General features: G+C 39.6%; 2 protein-coding genes across 4 annotated transcripts in view; one reads left to right on the forward strand and one right to left on the reverse strand.

Annotated features, from left to right (window-relative positions):
- LOC124282667 (glutamate synthase [NADH]-like) overlaps positions 1 to 16,073 on the reverse strand; it is a 99,082-nt gene extending 83,009 nt beyond the window's left edge. The window contains 3 exon segments of the mRNA XM_046718692.1: positions 7,302 to 7,440; positions 10,047 to 10,236; positions 15,925 to 16,073. Of these exon segments, the coding sequence (XP_046574648.1) occupies positions 7,302 to 7,427 (126 nt within the window). The 5' untranslated portion in view covers positions 7,428 to 7,440; positions 10,047 to 10,236; positions 15,925 to 16,073.
- A 4,227-nt stretch (positions 16,074 to 20,300) lies between these two features.
- On the forward strand, positions 20,301 to 23,919 carry LOC124282668. Of its 3 annotated transcripts, XR_006900213.1 has the most exons (3): positions 20,827 to 20,963; positions 22,477 to 22,555; positions 23,041 to 23,187. XR_006900213.1 is itself a non-coding variant. In XM_046718693.1 (2 exons), the coding sequence occupies exons 1-2, from the start codon at positions 20,624 to 20,626 to the stop codon at positions 23,541 to 23,543; spliced, it is 843 nt and encodes a 280-aa protein (XP_046574649.1). In that variant the 5' UTR covers positions 20,301 to 20,623; the 3' UTR covers positions 23,544 to 23,919. The 3 variants fall into 3 exon arrangements, 1 of the variants encoding a protein (XP_046574649.1); XM_046718693.1 differs by lacking the exon at positions 22,477 to 22,555 and having other exon boundaries at positions 20,301 to 20,963; positions 23,041 to 23,919; XR_006900212.1 differs by lacking the exon at positions 20,827 to 20,963 and having other exon boundaries at positions 20,970 to 22,617.
- Positions 23,920 to 27,016: the final 3,097 nt, after the last annotated feature.

The raw sequence follows: 27,016 nt of genomic DNA on the forward strand, positions 1-27,016 counted from the left end.
GTACATGTGATGTCCTTGACAATCTTGGATAAAGTGACAGTCAGCTAGATCCGTGTATGATATTTGGCATCCATATTGTTAATGGGAGATCTAATCACACATACGACTTATTAATATGACTAAAGTATTATATTCACATAGACTGTTGTATCATTTATTGCATTACAAACATCTGATCACATATCTGTTCCACAGAGATCCCAAGATACCTTCAGCTTGTCTACCCAGTAAGGGAACTACGTACACATTTGTTATTCAATCCTAGTAACATTTGGAGACAGACTCACTGAAGATAAGACTGAAGATATCAAAACTATTTATACTGAAATGCTGCTAAGGAAATGTTCAAAGAATTATTAGTTACTAGAAGGTAATATTGATACTGCTCTTGGAAGTGCTGCATGATATTTCATTCAATGTGGTGTAAAAGCAGGACAATATGTTACTGTAGCTACAAGCATTGAAGGTAACACTGCCTTGCTTTCATATACACTGTACTAATCTAAAATCTAGAAAATATAATTCTAAATACATTGTGGCCAGAGTTTAACCATGGGCAGACATAGATATAATTGTGATGTCAATTTACACTTTTATCTTAATATGAAATCAAAGTACAAAAAGAGCTGAAAACACAAAGAATGGCTACAATATTGACTGTCACACAATATGAAGTCACACCTAAATATGGAGACAATAATGATTTCTGAATACACTAGCAAGTGTGATATAGTGTAATACATCCAGTTACTCCATCTCACCAGATATCTGGTTCACTTATCTTAAATATGTACATACTCACAGATTTGTTATTTTTGCAAGCACATGCTATTTAATGATAAACCAAAATCTGAAAGCTGGTAAATATGCTGATGGAATAAGTTCTAGGTCTATCAGGCAAAATTCTTGCACCTTATTTAGAATTTTTGTTCCATAGAATTTTGTATATTGAAGTATTTCTGGAGTATTAGAATGATTTCATCATGGTATAAATAGGATACACTGTCAGTAAGAACAGTAATCTGTTCTTAATGTGACAGGAAAACATTTTCCTTAAACTATAGAAAATCAAAGTAGCTGAGAGATTGTTTGGCTGAGAAAAATCCTTTTTCAGAATACCTAGCTGGTTTTCTCTGAAAACCTTTCATGGTTGATAATAATTTATTTATATTGCAAAGTTTCTGTTCAAAATATTTTCTTGTGCAATCATAGAATTCACAAATGGCTTTTGTTAATGGAAGTAGTGATAGAGAAAATGTTATATTTACTTCATACCAAAAGATGTCATGTCAGTTCTAAAATATACTCACTGCTAGTTAACATCAAGAAGTGTCTTGTTATGTCAACTCTGAATGACAAAATGCTATTGAAACTTTCTTGGGATTGGGTCTCCAAGATAAATGCTATACACTCCTGAACTGTATTGATGAGACTGGTAAAATGAATTCGGTGTCCTATGTGAGATGATTATTTTCATGTAGTTATTCATGTTTGTGCATTTCCTGAGATGTTTGAGACACTAATTTGTTCCAATGCTCTTTAAACAAAGGTTGAAGGCTATTTATAGTCAAAACTTGCGTCATGTTCATCTTCTTCAGGTTTAGAGAAGAATATCCATGAAACCTGTCAATTAGTGGAGATTGAGGATGATTTCATGTTTTATTAGTATGTGATACGCAGGAATGATATAAGAGAAAAGTTTATTCCAAAGTCCAACAACCCGCCTACGTCAACTGTTGAAACATACATTCTCTACCAGATGCTGTAAAATGAGCCATACTCAGTACATTGTATAATGTCTGCTTGTCAGATAGGCCAAGAATGATTAGGGATTTGTCTTGTGAGGTGTCTTGTGAGTGAGTGAGTGAGGTGAGGTGAGGTGAATTTGGGTTTAACGTCGTGCTTGAGAATATTTCGCTCATATGACGACGTGCATGTGCGTGTATGTGTATGTGCGGCTGCTTGTACTAGCCCAGACTGAAGCTGGGTTTATAGTGCTAGCCCACTGAGATACCATGCCGCAGTGAAGCACATTATACTGACTCCGAGCCGACCAATCCTTGATGTACCCATTAATGCCGAGAGCCAGGCAGGGACCAACAAGTACCATATTTTAACGTCTTTTGGTATGACGCAGCCGGGGATCGAACCCGCGACCTTCCGCTCTCCGGGCGGACGCTCTAACCACTACACCACGGAGGCGGTGTGAGTGAGTGAGTGAGTGAAACAGGTGGACAAAGCCAGTCATTTATATACCCAGTAACAGTTCTAATTATCTACACAATTTAGAATGTTATTTCAATCAAACACTCATTATACGGTTTTATGTACAAAAACTCCATGTTTGTTGTGTTAACAAATCATTACTGAATCAGCATGATCAGTTAATGAAATTAGCACATGTTCAAATGCTTTATGAAGAGTCAGCACAATCACTGAGATTGAATGGCAGCATTACATGGCATGAATACATCGCAACACATGACAACAATACATGGCAACACATGACAACAATACATGGCAACACATGACAACAATACATGGTAACACATGACAACAATACATGGCAACACATGACAACAATACATGGTAACAGCATAATGGAACAACTGTTTTGTGGCAGTTGGAAGTATTTGATTATCTGATGTTTGTTTGTTGGAATACTTTGCTCACAAGTAATGATAAATAAATGGTGATTGGTGAACTCTGTAATGAGCCGGGCTACTGTTTCAGTAGCGAGGTATTATGTTTATGTTGCTATTTCCACGATTAATGTGGGCTTTTCTGCATTTTTCTGCACAGTAGGAAAGTTTTCTTTGGTAGTCCTGACTGGGACTACTAGACTAACCCTTAGCTCCTATATAACTTTGATATTAACAAGTAAACCCATATAAATTGAAAAGGAGCCCCAGTCAATTGGGAGATTCAGGAACCTGGGGTAATCTAGACTTGCTTCATTTAGGGCTTTAGCATTGCAGAGGGCTAGGCGGTAGGTAAAATAATGTGGTTGAGGGACTGTGAGACATGGGACTATGGGACTGCTGAGGTGCCAGACTTGCTGTACTTCATGCTGGGATACACGTCCTATGGTCGACATTGCATCATATGCCAGGAAACATGTTCAACATGCAGGAAAAAAAACAATTATGTGTTAAGTAAGAATGAACACAGAGATAAAGCATGACAGCTGTCAGAGGAATTATGAATCATGTGTCCTCAGACAAATGAGAAATTGACCCAACAGAAACAGGCTGCAACTTACTGGTTCTGTCCATCAGGAACAATTGTTCTTGTTCCTTAAGAAAATATTTGTTCAGCTCAGCAACTGTCCACTTTATAGTCAGTTCCTTGCAAACGTATCTCACACTCAGTGACCCCTTTCTAATGTATCCATTACAGCTTTTCAATTCAGATCAGTCCCCATAGTTAAACTCTGACCCCCACTGAACCAGGGACCTTCAACAGGTATGTGTGTATCAGTCCCCATGGTTAAACTCTGACCCCCACTGAACCAGGGACCTTCAACAGGTATGTGTGTATCAGTCCCCCTTGGTTAAACTCTGACCCCCACTGAACCAGGGACCTTCAACAGGTATGTGTGTATCAGTCCCCATGGTTAAACTCTGACCTCCACTGAACCATGACATGGTTAAACTCTGACCTCCACTGAACCATGACCTTCAACATGTGTGTATATACCAGTCCCCCATGGTTAAACTCTGACCTCCACTGAACCATGACCTTCAACATGTGTGTATATATACCAGTTAGCTGCTGTACTTCACAGGGTGACACATTCCTTTACAAAAGATGTCCTTCACATATAACTACCTGGTCATGTTAGGGTAGAGCATCCTGTGTCACTGAGTGCAGGACAGTTAACGGTCTGTTAAAATCTTACTTGAAATCCGGGTGCTCACTATCAAATATTTACAGAGCCAAAGCAAAAAACTTACTGCATCAAACAGATTCCTAGTTTTATCATTTCCTCCTTTAGTCAGTGTAAAAGTGCATTGTGAAAAGAAATTACACTGCTTTACTTGCAGAAACAATATATAATCTGTGTTCTGATTTAAATTAGCTAAGTAAATATGTTGACATAACCCAACAAAACATTTTATCAGATAAAAATTTAAAATATTTAAGAAGCAACATATTCCATTAAATAATGTATTAATTGTCAAAAAATAAATTTTAAAAATGTTAAATCTACCCAAATCCTAAGTCAGTCTGTTGTGAATATTTCCAGCAGCCATGACACAAGCATGACGCAGACAATGATTATTTCACACTTAGACCTCCCATTACCACGATTACAGTTGCAAAATACTTCCTCCGATGCAAGGTCCATTTAATAAAAGAGAGCTGATTTAATCAAGATAATACAGAGCGTACACAGCCTTGTTAGAGCTTGAAGAGATGTAACAAGCAGTAGGACAGTGATTACCGGATGACACCGTCTTGCGTAGCTAACCTCAGGTCTCGGAACCACAGTGTGTGGACAGATGATAAACTATTCCAGGAACAGTTTACAGAATCGGTAGGTTTTGGTGCTGTTGACGTGGAGATGAGGCAGGTGTTGATGCTTAACATGTACATGTTTGTGAGAATATTATTGCTATAAAACCAACACTGGTCATATTTAGGTTTGGTTTCTCAAATATGCAATATGCAATGCAATTTTACTGAATGCTATTCAACATGCCACAGCATGTAGGGTGGTCACTACCAGGTATACAGATGCCACAACAGATGTTTGGTTTCTGTCTCCAGTAGTTTCAAGGTTGGTAATTTATTCCATCGCTTTATCTATGATGATGAACACACGTATATATATGTGTTAGATATCATATTTCATAGAGTTGAACTTTTACCTGATGATGGGGCCATAACAAGCCCTGAAACGTTGTACTCGAGAATAAAAAGAAGATGTAACCCAGAAAAAATCTCTATGTTCATCAAATATCATCTTCTAAAATGCCAATCAAGCATCTTATTCCTCCATAGTTCTTCGATTCAGGATCCTACACTCTACATGGTTATTAGGATCCAATCCCCTACATGGGATTCAGGATCCTACCCCAAACATGGGATTCAGGATCCTACACTCTACATAGGATTCAGGATCATATGCTCTTCATGGGATTCAGGATCCTACACTCTTCATGGGATTCAGGATCATACAATTTTCATGGGATTTAGGATCATACACTCTTCATGGGATTTGGGACCATACACCCTTCATGGGATTCAGGATCATACGCTCCTCACATGATTTGGGATCATACTCTTTACATGGGATTCAGGGATCATGGGATTCAGGACATGGGATTCTCCTACATGGGATTCAGGATCATACACTCTACATGGGATTCAGGATCATACACTCTACATGGGATTCAGGATCATATCATGGGATTCAGGATCTACACTTACATGGGATTCAGGATCATACTCTACATGGGATTCAGGATCATACTTTCAACATGGGATGGGATTCAGGATCTATACACTTTACATGGGATTCAGGATCATATGCTCTACATGGGATTCAGGATCTCTACATGGGATTCAGGATCATACACTCTTCATGGGATTCAGGATCATACTCTCTACATGGGATTCAGGATCATACACTCTACATGGGATTCAGGATCATATACTCCACATGTGATTCAGGATCATACACTCTACATGGGATTCAGGATCATGCACTCTACATGGGTCTTCATGGGATTCAGGATCAGCTTCTACTCTTCTACATGGGATTCAGGATCATACACTCTACATGGGATTCAGGATCAAACAGTCTTCATGTGATTCAGGATCATACACTCCACATGGGATTCAGGATCATACTCTCTTTATGGGATTCAGGATCATACTTTCAACATGGGATTCAGGATCATACACTTTACATGGGATTCAGGATTCATGGATTCTCCACATGGGATTCAGGATCCTATGCTCTACATGGGATTCAGGATCAAACAGTCTTCATGTGATTCAGGATCATACTCTCTTCATGGGATTCTGGATCATTTGGTATTAATGGGATTCAGGATCCTACTCTGTACATGGGATTCAGGATCATACACTCTACATGGGATTCAGGATCATACGCTCTACATGGAATTCAGGATCATACGCTCTACGTGGGATTCAGGATCATATGCTCTACATGGGATTCAGGATGATGCGCTTTTCATGGGATTCAGGATCATACGCTGTACACGGGATTCAGGATCATACGCTCTACATGGGATTCAGGATCATACGCTCTACATGGGATTCAGGATCATACGCTCTACATGGAATTCAGGATCATACGCTCTTCATGGGATTCAGGATCATACACTCTACATGGGATTCAGGATCATATGCTCTACATGGGATTCAGGATCATACGCTCTACATGGGATTCAGGATCATACGCTCTACATGGGATTCAGGATCATACGCTCTACATGGGATTCAGGATCATACGCTCTACATGGGATTCAGGATCATACGCTCTTCGTGGGTTTTAGGATCATATGCTCTACATGGGATTCAGGATCATGCACTCTTCATGGGATTCAGGATCAAACACTCTACATGGGATTCAGGATCATACACTCTACATGGGATTCAGGATCATACGCTCTACATGGGATTGAGGATCATGGGATTCAGGATCATACACTCTACATGTGATTCAGGATCATACGCTCTACATGGGATTGAGGATCATATGCTCTACATGGGATTCTGGATCATACACTATTCATGGGTTTCAGGATCATACACTCTTCATGGGATTCAGGATCATACGCTCTTCATGGGATTCAGGATCATACTATCTTCATCAAGACAGATCAAAGTAATCTATGTCTGTAGATGCTCTGAGCAGGAACATAAGGCAGCTCGTACAACATTTAGGATTCCTGTGCTACAAGAATGTAAAGGTAGTCATCAAGCACCACTGCATCAGGATGGGTATACTTTGTACATACCTAAAACATGCTAGCAGTGTAAACAAAATATAGTTTTATCAGGACATGCCAAACAAAATAGAAAGTAATCTTTCCCAGACATCATTAGAACCAGTATTTTGGAAGAGTATCTGTAACAAGCACCAGTCAGAAGTGGTGTATTTTCTCATTCCAACCTACTCTACCTTCTTGTGATGACACAACACGGAGTCATTATATACTCTGGTATAACTAAGTCTCCATCAGGAAACAAGCAACGACAGTTCAGTGGTAACAGCAAGCCCACCCTGCAACCTTATCTTATCAACATTGCAACAATCCACCTACCCTGTGTGAACGCAGACCATCAATATTGACAATAAATCCCACTCCACAAGCATCGCTCTCGTACAGTGGGTCGTACAAGCCACATGCCTCAGGGATGCCCGGGACCTTCCCTGCCACACACCTCATGCCTTGACCCGCCCTGCAACATAAACACAAGACATTGTTACAACATGGACCAAGTCAGACCTGCCAGTATAGTTATAACATTGATAATGTCAGACCTGCCAGTATGGTTATAACATGGTAAATTTCAGACCTGCCAATGTGGTTATAACATGGCTAATGTCAGACCTGCCAGTCTGGTTATAATGTAGCTAATATGTAAGACCTGTCATTATGGTTATAAAATTGCTAATGTCAGGCCTGCCAATATGGTTATAACACTGGTAATGTCAGGTCTGTCAATATGGTTATAACATGGCTAATGTCAGACCTGCCAGTCTGGTTATAATGTAGCTAATATGTAAGACCTGCCAGTATGGTTATATTATGGCTAATGTCAGTCCTGTCATTATGGTTATAACATTGCTAATGTCAGGCCTGCCAATATGGTTATAACATTGGTAATGTTGGGTCTGCCAATATGGTTATAACATAACATGTAGCTAATATGTAAGACCTGCCAGTATGGTTATGTCATGGCTAATGTCAGACCTGCCATTATGGTTATAACATGGCTAATGTCAGACCTGCCAGTCTGGTTATAATGTAGCTAATATGTAAGACCTGCCAGTATGGTTATATTATGGCTAATGTCAGTCCTGCCACTATGGTTTATGGTTATATTATTGCTAATGTCAGTCTGGTAATAAAATGGCTAATGTCAGACTTGCCAGTATATTGGTGTTAACATGGCTAATATCAGTCTTATACTAGCACAGTTATAACATTGCTAATGTCAGACCTGTCAGCATGGTGGTTATAACATGCTAATGTCATTCCTACTAGTATTGTTATAACATGGCTAATGTCAGACATACCAGTGTTATTATAATTAGCATTGTCAGCGTCAAATCTACCAGTATGGATGTTACATTGCTAGGGTCTGACCTACAAATATGGTTATAACATTTTACATTGAGCATGAAAGTATCATTATAACCTGGCAAAGGCAAATCTGAAGAACAGTGTAACACAACATATGGTGCATATATTGAGTGGACCCTGGCCATGATATATATATGAAGCATGGTTTAACCTGGCGTAACCTGCATCTGAAGTATGGTAAAATATAATCTGTGTTATATCTGAAGTGTTAGAAATCATGGTCCATGTTAGGTCTAAAATATGCATGACCATCCCAGTCTATCTTAAGTACAGCTTAACAATGGCATATGTTGCATTTGAAGTACAATAAGCTTCACCTGTCATATCTGAGGCATATCTTAAAATGGCCTATAGTGTACCTGCAATATAGCTTAACTCAGCCTATGTTGTATCTAAAGTACAGCTTATCATGGCCTTTGTAGTACATAAAGTATAGCTGACTATGTCATTTGTAAAACTGGCAGTACAGATTAACATGGCTTATGTCATACAGGGATGAGAACAGGTAAAGTGAAAACAAGAGGAAAATGAGCCAGTGGGGTCTTGGGGGTCGTAGGTCCCTATGCCAGATCCAGTGACCCCAGTGCAATCAAATCTGCAGAATTCTGCGGATCCACAGAAAATTCATCCCTGTTCATATTGTTAACCATAGCTAACAGCCCTGTGTGACATCTGCATTATAGCTTCATGTGTGCCTTGTGAGAGCTGCAGCTCTGTATAACCCTGATAACACAGCATTAGTTAAATCTGCATGTGTGTGCACACGCGGTGTACCCATAGATACAGTATCACGTGGCCTATGTCTGGTGTGACAGAGTTGAACCCAACTTTGCCCTGCTCAAAATATCTCAAGTACTTACTCCTAAACATTCCAACAACATGTAATAGAAACATCTGACATTGCCGCACGGTTATGTCAACGGAGCAATAAGCAAATGCTACACTTACCACACTGTGACTAAAATAACACAACATTTCACTTCTCATGCATAGAGCATAACAAATCTGGACAAAAAACAACATTCCCGACAAGTAACATTCAAAGACCCCATAAAATGTAGTCCTAGACAATATGACAAATATCTCTCTGTGGCACATTGTGTTACAAGTTCAGTGACAGAGTGAACATTGCTTAATGCCGCACCTTAATTACATCTCAGAGCAGGTAGCTAGTTATCGTTTTCCACGCACATACATGTAACAGAGCTCATCCAGACTTGCTAATCAATTAAACATATCTCAATTTCTCCATATTACATTCTATGGACATGGATTTACTTCTTACTCAAAACTTAGTGCCCCTGAAAGTGTTATTTCAATTAAAATTAGAAATACAGATGTATTTTAACAGTGCATTATGAGATTGCATAAAATGCAATGATATTAAACTAACCATTAAATCTTATTCCTCTTCATAGGTTCTGTTGTCAGTGAACTAGATATTACCCCTTCCATACAACTACTTCTCAGTTATAACATGAATTAATCATTAAAATTGGGAATATTTGAAGAATTGTTCTGCAGACTTGGCAGTGAATATTTGGGTACACCTATAAGTCCTTGATAACAATTGGTTTCATTACCATATCTGCTAATATTTCCTGGAAATTCTTATTGCGTAACATTTCATATTATACATTTCAGCTGTTAACATGCACCATGTATTATACAATGTGTAGCAGGCATGAGCGAACATACCTGCTGGTATACTGCTGGTAATGTGATTGAGTTGCTTCAGGTGGCTGGTGTTCTTTACACCGTCTGTGCTGCTATGCTGTCTGTCTCGAGTTGCCACGCTCCTCAAGGTCACACCACAGATGTGAAGGTTGGCTGGCCCAGAATATCACAGTACTGTCCTGGTTATGAACTATAGAAAGCTTTAGGAAGTCTGAAACAGGAACAGCAATTGCATCAGTGGAGTGTCAGATGGGCTGATGCAGGAGACGATTTCATCTCCTGTCTGTCGCCTGCCTGGTTAGTGGGAGCACTGCTGCGATAGATAGACCAGTTCGTGAAGCAACGTTAATAACAACACACAGGTCGAAGGATAAATAATGTCATTTCTTTTAAAGCTAAATTCATTCAGTTTCCAATAAAAATGTTTAAGTATCAAAACTCTCCTTAACTTGTCAATACAATATTATTTTACAACTGCAAGGATCACAGCAGACAAATTATGTTTATGACAACTCAAAATGATATAAAAAAAGTTTCTTTACAATTTAACTCTAAAATATTTTGAGGCCTACATGTCTGTCTGTGATCGCAGATACAAGAGCATTATAGGCCCTGCTGGTTTATAGCTTTCTGTGTGCGTACAGGTCTCCCTGATCTGACATCATGTGCATGCTCACATGTTTGGGAGTAATTAATCAAGATGGAATCAGACAGTGAAACCTCAAGACTGGTCAACACAATCACTATGTGTTATAATCAGGGTTATCGTCCTCCACAATCTCAAAGAATCAATTTCAAATACTTCACAGTGACCCATACTGCTTCCAGCACTGACATGTCGGAAGTGACTCCTGATTCCGTATTACATCTTCAAGGGACAATTCAGATTACCAAGGTAACATTGCACTATTCAAGGAAAAAGCATAAAACTAATAATCAATATATAAAAAAAAAATGTGGCACATTTGATTACATTTTGACAAAATACATTTGTAGGTAATATTCTGAAATGAAGGCCACAGATTTACAGCATTTGAAAATTTTTTCCAATTTGCAATGAAATGTGAGATGAATAGTGACACACATGAGCAGATACATAGAAATATCACATGACAGAATTTGACATAATCGACATAATGTAGATGGAAATTTGTACGTAAATTAGGCCATTTTTTTCTGCCAGCCACATTCCAGCGGTATCAATACTGGCTATTGGTGTAGTCTGTGCCTGGCAAACAAGTGAATGGATGGAAGCACAGGCAACAATCCCACAGACGTGATGATACAATCAGCACCACCACATACAAATCATCTTCTTAGTTAAGTTCTAAGACAAACACTGGGGGTGCTAGAGATCTATTCTGAATAGAAATCACAACATGAACCCTTTCCAAAAAGAAAATTTAGTTCATGTAGGTTATTTTGTGTCAATATGTTTGTTTGTTTGTTTAATGCTGCACACAGCAATATTCCAGCTATATGTCAGCTTTCTGTAAATAATTGAATCTGGACCAGACACTAAAGTGATCAACAGCAAGAGCATCAAAATACCCAACTGAGATACGATGACATGTGTCAACAAAGCCACCGAGCCTGACCACCTGATCCCATTAGTGGCCTCTTATGACAAGCATTGGTTACTGAAGACCAATTCTAACCTGGAATTTCACAGGTTTTGTGTGCATATGACTGCAATATTGCCCACAGAAATTAGTGGGCAGACACTTAATACTATTCTGCTACTTTTATGAAAGTTATTCTCCAAAAATACTGCTAAGTTCATGTTCCTGCATAGACCAAGTGAGTGAGTGAGTATGGTTTTACGCCACTTTTAGCAATATTCCCACAATATCACACGTGAGACACCAGAAATGGCTTTGCACATTGTACTCATGCTGGGAATCAAACCCGGGTCTTTGGTGTGATGAGCGAACACTTTCACCACTAGGCTGCCCCACTGCCACCATAGACCAAGTAGAGAAGAACATGAAAAGGCCACACTGAGTTCAAAACACTTGCTTACATATGCCATGTCTACAGTCTGGACAGACTTGCAAGTATTTTTATTTTCTGAAAATGATATTGAATGCATCCACCTGGAACACAATATCGTTCACATGGCATACTATATTAAACTGTCACATCTTCTTGTGTCAACAAAATCCCAGGTAAGTTTATAGTAGTTACACATGATATGACGCAACTGACCATGATAAAATTACGGAAATTGAGTCTACACTGTTGGAATGTTATCTTGAATGGATTGAGAACTATCACGTTCCACTGAAGTGTGTGTCACTGGTTAACACTGACCTTCACAGTTACAGGAGGCCACACAAGGCCACAACAAGGTCAGTGGAATTAAGTAATCATGCACTGAGTCATTCACAATGATAACGTGGACATAGGCACTGAATCAGGTATTTCTTTCATGTTCTCTCAGGTGCACTGCCCACGTGATTCCTTCGGGTTATGGAGTACATGGAATCTCAAAGTCTGTACCAGCAGAGCCCATGGAAATAGTCAAGGATGAAAAACACCCCTGAGACTATAAATCTTTTCTTCAGTCTTCCTGTCACACTCACAGGTTTTCCATCCTGCTTAGGTGTTGAATGCCCTAACTAAACCACAGTTTCATACTTGAGAGCTGAATGTCCCAACTAAATCTATGGTCCCATACACAGGTGTTGAATATCCCAACTAAGCTATGGTCCCATACACAGGTGTTGAATATCCCAACTAAAGCTATGGTCCCATACACAGGTGTTGAATTTCCCAACTAAACCTATGGTACCATACACAGGTGTTGAATGCCCCAACTAAAGCTATGGTCCCATACACAAGTGTTGAATGTCCCAACTAAAGCTATGGTCCCATACACTGGTGTTGAATGTCCCAACTAAAGCTATGGTCCCATACACAGGTGTTGAATGTCCCAACTAAAGCTATGGTCCCATACACAGGTGTTGAATGTCCCAACTAAAGCTATGGTCCCATACACTGGTGTTGAATGTCCCAACTAAAGCTATGGTCCCATACACAGGTGTTGAATGTCCCAACTAAAGCTATGGTCCCATACACAGGTGTTGAATATCCCAACTAAAGCTATGGTCCCATACACAGGTGTTGAATGTCCCAACTAAACTATGGTCCCATACACAGGTGTTGAATGTCCCAACTAAAGCTATGGTCCCATACACTGGTGTTGAATGTCCCAACTAAAGCTATGGTCCTATACACAGAATGTTGAATGTCCCAACTAAATCTATGGTCCCATACACTGGTGTTGAATGTCCCAACTAAAGCTATGGTCCCATACACAGAATGTTGAATGTCCCAACTAAACTATGGTCCCATACACTGGTGTTGAATGTCCCAACTAAAGATATGGTCCCATACACTGGTGTTGAATGTCCCAACTAAAGCTATGGTCCCACCTTGAGCTATGGTACCATACACAGGTGTTGAATGTCCCATCTAAAGTTATGGCCCCATATAGACTAATGCTTAGTCTCTGAATATATATAATTTTGATAGTAACAAACAAGCCCATTTAAATAGAAAAGGAGCCCCAGGGAGACCAGAGATTGAACCTGAGGAAATCTAGACTTGCTTTATGTAGGGCTTTAGCACTGCAGAGAGGGCTTGTCAGTAGAGAAAATAATGTGGTTCAGGGACTATGAGACAGACTAGGTCCCATACAGAGGTGTTGAATGTCACATCTAAAGCTATGGTCCCATATTCATGTGTCAAATGTCCCACCTAAACTATTGTTCCACAGAGTGAGTGAGTGAGTTTAGTTTTACGCCGCTTTTAGCAATATTCCAGCAATATCACGGCGGGGGACACCAGAAATGGGCTTCACACATTGTACCCATGTGGGGAATCGAAACCCGGGTCCTTGGAGTGACGAGCGAACGCCTTAACCACTAGGCTACACCACTGCCCCTTGTTCCACAGACATCTCTTCAATGTACGATCATTGGCAGTCATGCACTCTGGTGTATAAAGTCTCAATTGTACTGTGTGGTCACACACTCTGGTGTTGAATGCCCTAATTAAACTGTATGGCAACACACTCTATTGTGTAATGTCCCAATTATACTTTCTTGTCCCAATTTATCTATCTTGATATACTAAGGTGTTTGAATGTCCCTGACCCACATTACTTCCCATTCCGCCCAACCCTTTCTGCAATACAAAAGCTCTCAATGAAGCAAGTCCAGATTTCCTCAGGTTCAGGATCACTGAGCTCACTAGGGCTGCTTTCCAATTTAAAAGGGGTTATTTGTTTGTAGAGCTGTGACGATATATCATAGTATCGATAATCATGATACTTTTTCTGACAATAAATATATCGATACTTTTTTCCGTATCGTGATGTGCATCATTGACCTTAACATTGTGAATTTTCACTACAAATTGACGGTTATGTCAAAATTTACAGTTTCTTGTTATCAAAATACACTTTTGTAAAGAAAATAACTTAAGATAGCATATCGTGATAAGCATCGTATCATTCCATGATATCGCGATACGTATCATATCGTGAAATTTCTGTATCGTCACACCTCTGTTTGTTTGCATCAGTTTAGTTGAATGTTACAACTAAACTGTATGGTCACATTATAATTTTGTTTCATTTTATGTTTTATGAAATTCAAAATTTATTGGCATATTTTTGTATTTTGTATGTCATTAACATCAGTTCTCAGTGTCTGTACAATATGGAAGAAGCCTTCTGATTTTAACGAGACTGGTTATAACAAAAATCATCCTTCCCTTTCAACAATGCTGTATCTACACAAGGAAATACCATATCACTGGAACATTCACTCTCAAATAACTGTACAGAGATATTTCTAGAGGGTTTTTTTTGTAAAAAATTAAGAAATAAGCATGTAAAACAAAAGCCTTCCTCTTTACATTCCAGAAATATTTGGCTGAATATCTATTAGTCTACTGTGGCTTTATGTCTAAATCAAATGGTGCTTAATCATGACTTTATATACAATACTGAACTGTAAGTAAATATTTCTGATTCTGAAACTTAATTACCAGTCTGTTGCTCTAATTCACACAAATTCTATTCAGATGCAAAAAGCTGATGAAGGTATAAAGCAGATATGTAAATTGAGAAACACCTTAATTTTATTTTCATAAAATCATTTTGTCAAATTTGGATTTTGCTGACTTCTTGTATTGCTTGAATTAAATGAAAATATACATCCATATGTTACATGGTTAAATATTGTTTTTCATTAACAAGTAGTATGGCACTGGTAATGAGATTTAGTCAAAGAAAACAAAACTCATTACCAGTGCTGTTCTATACATTAAAGTAAAAAACCAATATTATTTAGTTTTCATTTCATTTATTATTTCAGACTTGTCAAATTATCTCAAGCTCATATACTTGATAAACCTGAATACATATATTAAACACACGAATAATGAAGGAGAGAAAGTCATCAACACTCGTTCAAATGTGGCTTCGAAAATACAACGGAATTACGTGTAAATAGTAAGCATAAGTTATAAAGACATCGTAACGGGTCACCAGTTTAGACCCTCACATAGTATCCACTGTCTTCTTGGAAGGGGATTAACCGACTGCACAACAGTGAATGCAATGCTGCATACACTACAGAGTAAATGAACGACTCAAGGAAATATCAAAATAGCCTTGACATATACCCAAGTCGTACTCACATGCCAATCCCAGTGCGATGTTCGACGGGGATACATTGTAACTACTAGTGTACGACTCAAGAATTTGTACCTGCATTTTCGCATGTGTACAACCAAAATAGTATTGTAGTCATTTCCTTGTTGTAGCGCTACGAAGAATTCCGCTTCATAGCGATTGCTTTCATTCAAATGAGTCTAAAACACTTACCCCCTTGAGAAAGCCTAGACGCGTTTGGACTGTTTGGTGCAACCTCTCTTGCCTAAATAGAAAGCTCCGGTCTGAATTAATTCGTATCATGGACTAGTCGAAGCGCACGTAGTAAAATAGTTTGCTGTGGTATACATGTGAATGGCACGTGCTCAATGTAAGACCTTCTCTGATTGGTCCAAGCTGGACTTACCCATTTTTCGGGGTTGTTTATGTGTTTTACACAACAGCATGTATTCCACGTGGGACATGGTTATCTGATAACTGTACACACGTCAGCGCATGTTTTACGGCTCCCCCCCCTACAGTCTTCACTTATACCGCACATGGAAAGAACCAAAAACCAACGGCATTTAGTGACGTTCAGAAGATTAGTTTTGGAGTGTTCATCACTGGCAGTAAATCGATTTTGAGGGTCTGAACGTGCGAGCTCACGTTCAGCTCAAACGAATTACAAAATATTTTAATATTGAATTACAGGGAGTTTCCATTGGCTTTTGGTGGGATAGGTGTATGTGTGCGCGCGATGGGGTGGGGGGGGGAGAAGTTTGTTTCATTACCTTATTATCATTTTGGGGTATATGAAATGGGATTGGCTTTATCTGGTTTTAACAACACGGTGGGGCTGGTGGAAAATAACAAATGCAATACTGAATGATGATAAGAGAGTCGACTGTGATTGTGATTAATTTCATGTTGCACAGCATTGAACTTTGTCCCCCGCTCCAGGGAAATACCCACCGTAATAATAACTTCGGTCAGCACTGACCCAGCACAGTACCGCCATGCAGCTGGACAGTGAAACATTGGTCAGATCCAGACTAGTGAGTGAGTTATTATTTAACGTCACATCGGCAATATCGCAGCCATACCGCGACGAGAACATATTTGACATTGAAACTAACGGGTATAGTCTATGAAAATATACAATTTTGTTCAAAACGAAGCAATCCATTTAAATTGAAAAGGAGCCCATGTAAGTTTGTGTATCTAGACTTGCTTTATTTAGGTCTTTTGCATTTTGTAAAGGGAATTTGAGACAGACGATAGGGACACGAGACCAAGAACTGAACTCGGCCCTCCACAACACATATCCTATCGAAGACTGATGCGAACTTCAGACTGACTTACCCCCCACGAACCACCGGACACTTCCAACTGCTAGCTTTGCAGCGTATTGTGCGTCTTTTATAAAACTACGTGTTGCTGTTCCTGGATAATTAAGACCGTTGGAAGAAAGTTAACTAATAAAAACCATATATGGCTTCTGTTGATAACGAGCGAACCTCAACACAAATGTCTATAATAAATAGAGTTTCTGTTCTTGTCCTGTCTCAGTTGGAGTTCTGATACGATCTTGGGTCTGATCAGGTCCTGTTCGAAGGGAATCAACGCTGATGGTCTAGCAAGGAGTCTCATGAATGTGTGTTACAGTCCGGCCCCCCCTCCTCGTTAATGGAACCCTTCATATGTTATCAGTTGACATAGCAGGGCTCAACACTCCACCAGACTGAGCTCTATATTGTGATGTACTGTAATGGCGAACAGATGGTAGATGTTATATAACCGATGTAATCGGTGTACACAATCGATGTAATGTATATCTATTAAACGATTTGAGCATCATAATATATGAAGTCTTTATTTTTACGCGGTCTTTTTGCCCGGGTGCACAAAATGATCAATCAACCGCTCACTTTTCTGTCTGTTAAAACTGATGCGTGATAAATGATTATCATTTCGAATGCGGTAATTGGCTATGAAGTTAAATCTATAAACTTAATCGAGAAAACAAACATATTTATGTATAAAATCCTCAAAATAATGACATAACACAAATTTCCGTTCTACGCGTTTCTACTTATCTTCAGGGAGTGATCGATAACTCCCTGAAGATAAAGTTGAAACGCGTAGGAGGGACATTCCTGCTGTGTCATTATTTCGTGGACTTCTTGGTGTATGTACTACTGCACACTACTGAACTCCAGACGACTTTGATTTAAAATACACAATTCTATATGTTTTCTATCCAAGAAGATTGTCGAGGAGAATTTTAAATATGTAATTTAAAAGGTTCTGTTTGACGTTTGAAGTGACGTACAATCTGCTTGTGTTTATCACAACATTTCATTTCGAAAATATGTCAGGTCACCATTGGGCGGTCGTACATGTAGGATGTATGAAAGCCATTTTTCGTGGATGAGTTTCATTATTGACTGTTCTGGGATAAAGCTATACTCAACTCCGACAGTTAGTGGACGATCCTCTGAGGAAGAAATGGTTAAAAGATCTTGTTTTATTGTATTTATATTGTTCTCATGGCCTTCAGAGCTATAACTGAGAGCACTGTTAAAGTTTAAAATGCATGGCCAGTCCAAACTATCCTTGCTAGACACGTAGGGCGTTGAGGCGAAATTGATGGCCATCTGATTCCAATGCCACATCCCATATTTGGATCCAAGGCCACATCAATGCCACATCCCATATTTGGATGCCACTTCACCATTAGATTCGGGGAAGTGCTGCTAATTAAAGGTATCTTTTTGAAATTGACATCAGTATATCTGCCTTTAGTTCCGGGAACTAGTTGTCCAGAGTCTTATTATGCTCTAGTTCTCTTTGGTTCACATGCAGATGATTTCTAAAGAGATTCTGGCAACATTTTCTTAGAGATTGGCGCAAATCTACGGCCACCCGTGATGCCTTAGAAAGGACACGCAGATCTGCGTACATGTTTCTGGGGCTCCTTTCACGAAGCAACCTTTACTAAGGTTAACCTTAACTCCCATTCTTTAACATAGCACTAAGGTTACCTCAGTGACTTACGATCACCTCAGTGCTTCGTGAGAGGAGCCACTGGTAAATAGTTGAAATTGGTGAATTTTCGGATAGCAAGTTAAGATTCGATGCATGTCAACAGGTATTTGCAATATGTAACCGAACCTTTACATTTATACCTGTGGTCACAGTTGTATGCTTTACTATACAAGGACGAGCACAACAATGCGTAGGCCTGAATTGCATCGTATGTTATATAAGTTTAATGGGTGGTATACTCAAAGGGTGCCCTGTAAAGTGTAGGTCTATTTGATCGTAAACTGCTTTGTCCGAATCTCGTCCACTTACTTCGGTTGAATGGGTCGTTGTCGGCACAGGTACTACAGATATCTACCCCAGGTACGTTTCAGTATACAGTAATGTAACCTAAACAAAGTCAAAATACAAGAAGGTACCCGGTACCCTAAACGGCGGACGAGCCCATTATTGTTGAATCTAAAACCGAAACCGTATGTAGTTGTTCCCGTTCGCCTGGTCGCGAGTGGTATTCTGCATCGAGAAATACTCGTCACTGTCTACGCTCGTTTCTAAATAATTATATACAGCAATTATATGCATCTTATACAACAGAATGACAGTTTCAATCAAGAAAACGGCACTATGCGGAATGGACTCGTCCTTGAGTATATTTTTGTAAACCGAAAAGTAACGGGGGTACATATTTGAAGTACCTAGGGTACATATTTGTAGTACCCGTGCTGACAACGACCCATTCAGCTTTACTTCACGTACACAAACAAACATGTCAGCTGTAGAGTTGCTGCAATAATGTAACATCACAAACATTATTATAAAAAACAACAATACAACAAACAGACGCAAGCTGTTACAAACGCCGCTGTTTATAAAATGATTTAGTGTAAGCCATTTAAATATGTTGACAAGGAAATAATTAGACCGCCACACACACGTCTCACTAAGAACAGTTTATATAAGTTGCTGTGTATATCCATCGATTGTGAAAGAGACAGGCCCGGGTACACGCAGGGGTCAACGCGCACAGAACGTGCGTACTCAACAATACTGATTTGACCTGGTTTACTTGACATACCCTGTTTATTAAAATGTACTCGTCCATCAACAACGTCGTGATCCCACACTCGAATGGAAAGCGGAAATTTTTATCAAACCGGAATGTTTCACCAGTGGCGAAATTTTCCCCTTCCCTATTAGGCATACTATCCTCGTTATAACGTTATATTGACACTGAATCGCTTCCATGGAAACTGCCGCTTTGTGTCTTTGAGTTTGATATCAGACTAGATCGAACTTGTATACTGTGTTTAATTTGTATCTGGTGAGTGACTTTATAGGAGTAACGCTGAGCTTTAAATAAGCCGCAATAAGTGTGTTTTCAATCCGGTTCAGAAAACCGGTTTCTATTTTTGCGTTTCCAAGGAAACTTGAATGGGCAAAAATTGATAGCCCATGCGTTGTCCACGTGCATGTTCGCGAATAGGCTATCCAATCAAAATGTCTGAGAGATGTTTTGTTCCTCACTGGGAAATTTTGATTGGTCAGCATATCAATGAAACTGTATGTATCGTACTACAAGGATTCACAAATTGTACTCGCCAAGAAACAAGGTGTCAGAAAACGAGAAAGCCATTGTCCAAAGGCAGTTTACCAAGAGTCGACTTTGTGATCAAAATACTAGTTTCTGTTAGAATACAGCAGGTATCCGTGGTAGAAGATACTATATCGGTCATCATTAACGCGTCTTAGCTGAAAAATACTTTTACAACAGAATATTAGAGAAGATTCAAGATCTGTACACACAGAGTTGAAGGAAGAGAATCTTGTACAAGCGTTAGTCTGATTTCAACCGATTCAAGTCCAATTTACTCATCCGATTTCGAAGATGCTGTCTTGCGATTCTGTGCCCGAGGAGGCATGCCCTGTTATGGACATGGACGAGGACCAGTTTCTGAGGCAGAATTCTCCATACACCACGATGCGCTACGACGATTTGAAGCATTTAATACATTCTGATGGCGAGTTCGTGCCAGCCCTTCACTTAAAAACGCGATCTCTACAGGAGCTCTTCAGATCCCGTTCCGTTGAAGAGATCGAGGAGCAGCATGCCGCCATTTCTGAAAAATGCCGTCTGCCACCTCAAGTCGTCTGCGGCAGCGAGCTGAACGAAGCGCCAGTTCGGTACGAAGTGAAAGGGCTTCTATCTCACGAGCTACCAGTAATAGGTGAGGAATTGAGGGGATTTGGGGGTATTTAATTCAAGTATTATTTTATCACCACTTATGCTAATCCACATATATTATGATAAGCGATTGTATTCGTTAGGTTCATGTAGGGCAGGTTTTGGCGAAATGGCGCCTTATGAGTTGACTGCAAGTGTGTTTCCAAAAGGCTTGGATCGATAAGTGAAGAGAAAGCCCCGGAATAGTGATAAATCATGTGTCTCAAACATGACTCATGATAAGAGATGTTAAATGGGCTCAGTGCCCAAGATTCACAGGCAGTGTCACACTGACATTATCTCAGCTACTACTTTTTTTCTCTGAATGTTTTGAAATGCACTTGCAGTCACTGTGTAGTCTAAGGTAATATAGGAATGTTTCAGTGAAGCAGGTAATTCAGGTTGTCTACACTGATTGTTCTATGTGCGCCAAATGAACCATTATACCCCTGAATAACTATACGTTCGTGTAGGAGGAATGTATAAATTATCCACTCATGGGTATCTGCACTGGTTTGGGTAGACTTGCACAAGTCTCTAAGGTAATAAGTGGAAAAATAGTTTAAATGATAATTTCTAAAAAGTATAAAAACAGACTGACGTCCTCAGATTTATTTCCTCTTTAAGGATAGAGTTACTATACATCCATGGGGTCAGCATTCAGTACAGCCTTGGAGCAAGGCTATGGTCTGGGCAACAGGTGGATATAATCACTCACACTTCACCAAGAGTGGCGCCCCAAAATATCCGTCAATGTATAATGGGACATTATTTCTTTTGGGCAAATGTTTCTCGTACGCAGAGCTTCGATTGTGTTACAATACCAGACAGCAGGCACAAGAGATTGAAGAATGTTTGGGTACGATAACCATGTGTTACCACGCGTGTAACACGTGTTCTATAATAAAGCCACTGGTGAAGATATTTAGTGATCATTCTGACACTCGATGCGATATTCCGAACAGCTGCTCTCGATGCGAGATACCGTTATTTATAAACTGCATATCACAAGTGCAAAAGGTCACCTTGAACCAGCACATGGTTTTAGAAAGACCGACTATGGGATCCAAGCTCACATAATATATAAATTGTGGAAACATTATCTCCTACCAGTGTAGATACCAGTGAACATTGATTGATAGGAGATATCATTTAGCCTAACCCAGCCAAACTATAACCAGTGTATATCGATGTATTTCACTTATGACCATGTAGACTGTTACCGTATTATCGGCAATAGGCGAACATTGTGATGAACTGTAATATATAGAAGACACTGGTAATGATACTTTAGACAGAAGTTTAAGATTTTGTAACTTTCAATGATCCAACTAACCTTATTTTTGTCATGTTATATCTATCAATATGTTGGCATGTATTTTCATATTCATCCTAACTGTCTTGTGCAATGAGAAAACCATATTGTGCTTTGATTTGTGTTCATATGTGATCATCATTGTTGTTGGTCACTTGTTCTGTGTATGCCGCCATTCTTGTGCAATTTCCTTTTGGAACAGATAGTTCGGGTTGAGAGATGATTGCGATTCGCTGACAGGGATCGCACGCATCGATCGCTCAGGGGAGACAACCCACCCGGTGGGTTTACCGGCAATCCTGAGACACCTGGAGTCGAGAACTATAGTATTCCTTTCTCACATGTAATTACTATGTATTCTGATGAATCATTGTTTGAAACGTGATATTTAATCATCTTTCACTTATATTATCTTGTTTATCCATTTATGATACAGACATCAACAGTATAACAGTAATAGGCACACACCACATGTTTAACCTTCCAATACCGTAAATCTACTAGCATAAGACAATACATTATTTCAGTAAGAGAGAATATCACACATGATATTATGTCAGAATATAATTATTGTAATAAATACCCAATGTTTATTGTTTTCTCATAAACACGCATCTATCTACAAAGCTCAAATGACAGTATGATCATGGCAGATACGTTATATAAACAAACCATGCTAGTTTAGACACCAAGTACATGCCCATACCATAATACCTTTTACGATTCCTAAAGACAGTTTCTAAGAATTGCCGTTGTGTTTCCACAGGGATATACGTAGACAAGCGGATCTGTCCTGGGTTCCGGTATAAGGTGCGGTATAACGGGAGAGACGAGGAGCTATTTGACGGGGAGGCACGCACTCTGCTCAGCGTCGGGATGGGCTATGGCAAGCGGCTGACCTTTGAAGGAGAGACCAAAAACTACAATGACAATTATTTCTGGTCAGACAGTGACCCAGAGGGTTTCGCTTTCAGCCTCGACGTCGTTTCTGTCGGCGATGTGTTCGTTATATACAATGCGCTGTCCGAGCCCGTGGGAAAGGTCACGATTGAGGCAATCGCGGGTCACCAGGAAGAGACCAATCAGGAGACGAGAACGGGATCCGTGTGCAAAACAGTTCGGGTCATGATGACCTGCAGTGTTGACTATTATCAGAGGCATCAGCTTCTAGACCTGCATTCAAAAGACTTGGAAACGATCGAAGGCGAGGTCGTTGTGGTGAAACACAAACGTGAAAAGAAGGCAAACATTGCGTGCATAAAAATGTGAACTTTTCCCGCTTAGGTGAATGCACGCTCCAAATTGACCAATAACCTTCCAGTGTCCTCAGACCAATATCAACGTTTTTTGATATCATTCTTTCAAATGAATGTATGACAATATCCTAACGATACGAACGAACAAACTGTATGTATTTCAGGAACATCTATATACAACGTACATGGGCTGATTCAGCTGGTGATATTTGTGTGTAAGATCCATCTTGCAAGCTTTACTTGGCCTTTTTGCCTAAGACTGTAAATATTCAACAGGCCAAATTGATCCACCCTGACCCGATGGTATTTTACGGTTATTCTTTAACCAGTTTTGCTATTTTGCTGTTATTGTTTTGTTGTTTTGTAATAAAATAATACGTGGAATCGCATTCCGTTTTATCTTATGATATATTTTTCATTTTTTATTTAGAATTCAGCTCCGCAAACTAAACCAAGGACATAATTTGTGAAACTTTGTTACCCAAAACACGAGGGAAACGAGGCCTTGTGACGTCAGTCTGTTGCTGGGTAAGCGAGCGTGTCTAAGCTCCTAAAGTGTTCTGCCGCCTCTATACACATTGTCATTGAATAAGCCCAGCGATGCTGGGACTTTTCAATATTTGTGTGCTAAATATAGACGACGGAGGCGCATTTTATGGCATTCAGCTACATTCCAGCAATATTATTCCTCAGGAAATCGACCTCGAGCTCGAGCCTTTGGTTTGACGACATGTTGCAGTTGTGCGTTGTACCCCAGACAGCGTTTGCCGGTGTTGACAGGTCATCACCCTATGATAACTTAACCTTATTGGTTAGTTTATGCAGCTATGATTGAAATACTATAACTCCTAAGTCCATGAAGCGGGTGTTTTGGTATATGACCGAAATTGGTTTGAACATTCCAGTGATATCACGGAGTGTCAGCTTAATGCGAGAGTAACGAGAAAAGTCATGCAGGTTTCCTAGTGGACCGCTGAAAAGCCGCACATCAGAGCGAATCTCGCATTCGGTCCATCGAACATCGGATCGTGTATGGTATAGGGGAAGCAACTCTGCAAAGTAAATTATGGCCGGGTCATCCCTGCCATGATTTTATGTATGGCTAATCGACACAGCAATGGCGATAACGCTCTTTATTCAGACATCTGAAAATGAGCTTGACATTTCTGCTCATCTATATTTTAACATCCAATTCGACCTGACGACCTGACCTGAGTCAGAAGGACATGTTGCTAAGCAGCCATTTGACATCATGTTATAATGATGTTGGATTGTTAGTATTATCACAGCACAATCAGCTGCTCCAGCGGACATTAGGAGGACGGTGTAACCTCGTTATTGGATCCTTTGGCCAATGTATTCTTTGAGGTTATGATCAAATTACATTATTCTATTCATTTTGTCTTACAAACATAATTTGAAATTAGCGTCATGTACTTATAATTAACGTAAAGGTATCTGTTGAATTCAGATAAGGAGTTGTTCTTCAACCTTGAGGAAGACCAGATTTAGAACAAAAACTCTTGGTAGTTAATTTAGGACAAGAAAAGAAGGTCCGTGGAACATTCCTTCCCGCCATGTTCCCGACGTAAGGTGTATTCCGTCAGTATAGCCAGATGTCATGTGACTGCGGCGGCATTACATAACATGTCTCATTGACAATGGTTTGCAGTGGGTCAACGGTATGGATTTATGACTACAATGGTTTCTGGTTGGGAAGCATTTTGTTTAAAAATGAATAACATCAATTTGGATTGATGTCTCAATTTTCAAAAATAAGTAAGTAAATGTTATCATGTATTGTTTAACGAACTGGTAAACTGCCACTAAATAACACCAGGCAACATGCAGGGTGGAAGAAGGCATTTGTCTGAGATAATATCCTGTGTCCCTCCTAAGCCTCAGTGTAACTCTTTGGATGATAATAATAATAATGTAAATGTATATAGCGCTAAATCCAACCACTAAGTGGGTGCTCAAAGCGCTACAAAATAATAATAATATTTGAATAGAGTTAATAGTGCAATGTAAAGAGATGCGTTTTAAGATATGATTTGAACGCAGCAAAAGATGGTGACAGTTTTAAGGCGAGGGGCACTTCATTCCACAGCGATGGAGCACAAACACTGAAAGAACGCTTTCCATAAGAGGCCAGTCTATAAGAAGGAGTTTTCAAAAAGCATCTGCTTTCAGATCGCAGTTGTCTGGATGGTTTGTAAGGGGTTAGCATTTCACTTAGATATTCTGGTGACATGCCTTTTAGACTCTTGAATGTGATACAGAGTACTTTAAACACTATCCTCGCCTCAACCGGAAGCCAGTGTAATGACTTCAGTATCGGCGTAATGTGAGAGTACTTTGGGGCACGTGTAACGATTCTTGCAGCTACATTTTGGACTTTTTGAAGTCTCTTCAGAGATTCTTTACTGATGCCTAGAAGCAAACTGTTCGCATAGTCCAACCTCGAGAGTACCAAACACTCTACTAATGTCCCGACCAATGTGGGCATCGGGTAACAAACTACACTCATGCTGTATCAGTACCACTGTCGACTACACGCGATGAGGTATTAAACCCAGTTTAGCATTGGATTCCGGGCAGGTGTTTGACCTGGACACTTGGCCCAGGCTTCTCCTTGTAGATGAGGTGAAGTAAAGTCTCCCAGTAACACACCCAGAGTACAATCCACCTGTTGTCTGTGAGTACACCAAGGCCCATCTCAAGAACAGAGGTCTGCCTGTTGCACTGAAAACACCTACGTATGTAGCATTCCAATCTTGTGAACATTGCAACATTTACTGGTACACTCCTTAAAATATATCATCACCTATCTTGAGAACATGACACATTCCACCCGTTTTACTGGAATGATGGGAGCTCTCGATTGCTGTTGGTTAACTTTAGTCCTCTGAAAAAAGTGGTGGTCCGATTAATTGAAATTATCGAAGATTGGTCGTAGTGACTAAACGACCAAGCAATCGATCGTAATTTCTCATAATCGAACACAAACAATTCTGGAACACTTTTTTGGTAGTGTTGGGAATTGGTTAAAATCTCATAATTGATGATTGGTTCATTACTACCGATCAATCATCGAAAATAATTGGTTAGCGTCATTTATGAAATTTGTTAATGCACATAAAAATAAGGGAAAAACGTAGTTCTCTTGGGGGTTTGGCAAAATTTCATATCCTTAAAGGATGACTAGTATGTTAGGAACATAAATTTCTTGGAATCTTTAAGATAAATTCAATCATGACTTGAAACGAGCTTGTAGTGCTTACGAAATGTAACAGACAAAACCAACCTTGTGAAAAATATTGTTAATGAAAACAAGTGTTCCAGAATTGTTTGTGTTCGATTATGAGAAATTATGATCGATTGCTTGGTCGTTTAGTCTACATCACGATCTCTGTCGGTTAATTTTAGTCCTCTGAATGGTGGGAGCTACATCACGATCTCTGTCGGTTTACTTTAGTCCTCTGA

Source organism: Haliotis rubra, unplaced genomic scaffold, assembly GCF_003918875.1.
Source record: "Haliotis rubra isolate DU_JTF1 unplaced genomic scaffold, ASM391887v1 Scf300, whole genome shotgun sequence".
NCBI lineage: Eukaryota > Metazoa > Mollusca > Gastropoda > Lepetellida > Haliotidae > Haliotis > Haliotis rubra.

Excerpts from the sequence above, each read along its gene's own strand:
- LOC124282668 (XM_046718693.1), top strand. The coding sequence starts at position 20,624 with ATGCTGTCTTGCGATTCTGTGCCCGAGGAGGCATGCCCTGTTATGGAC. Across the intron at positions 20,964-23,040 it reads TCACGAGCTACCAGTAATAG|GGATATACGTAGACAAGCGG; the intron begins GTGAGGAATTGA and ends GTGTTTCCACAG.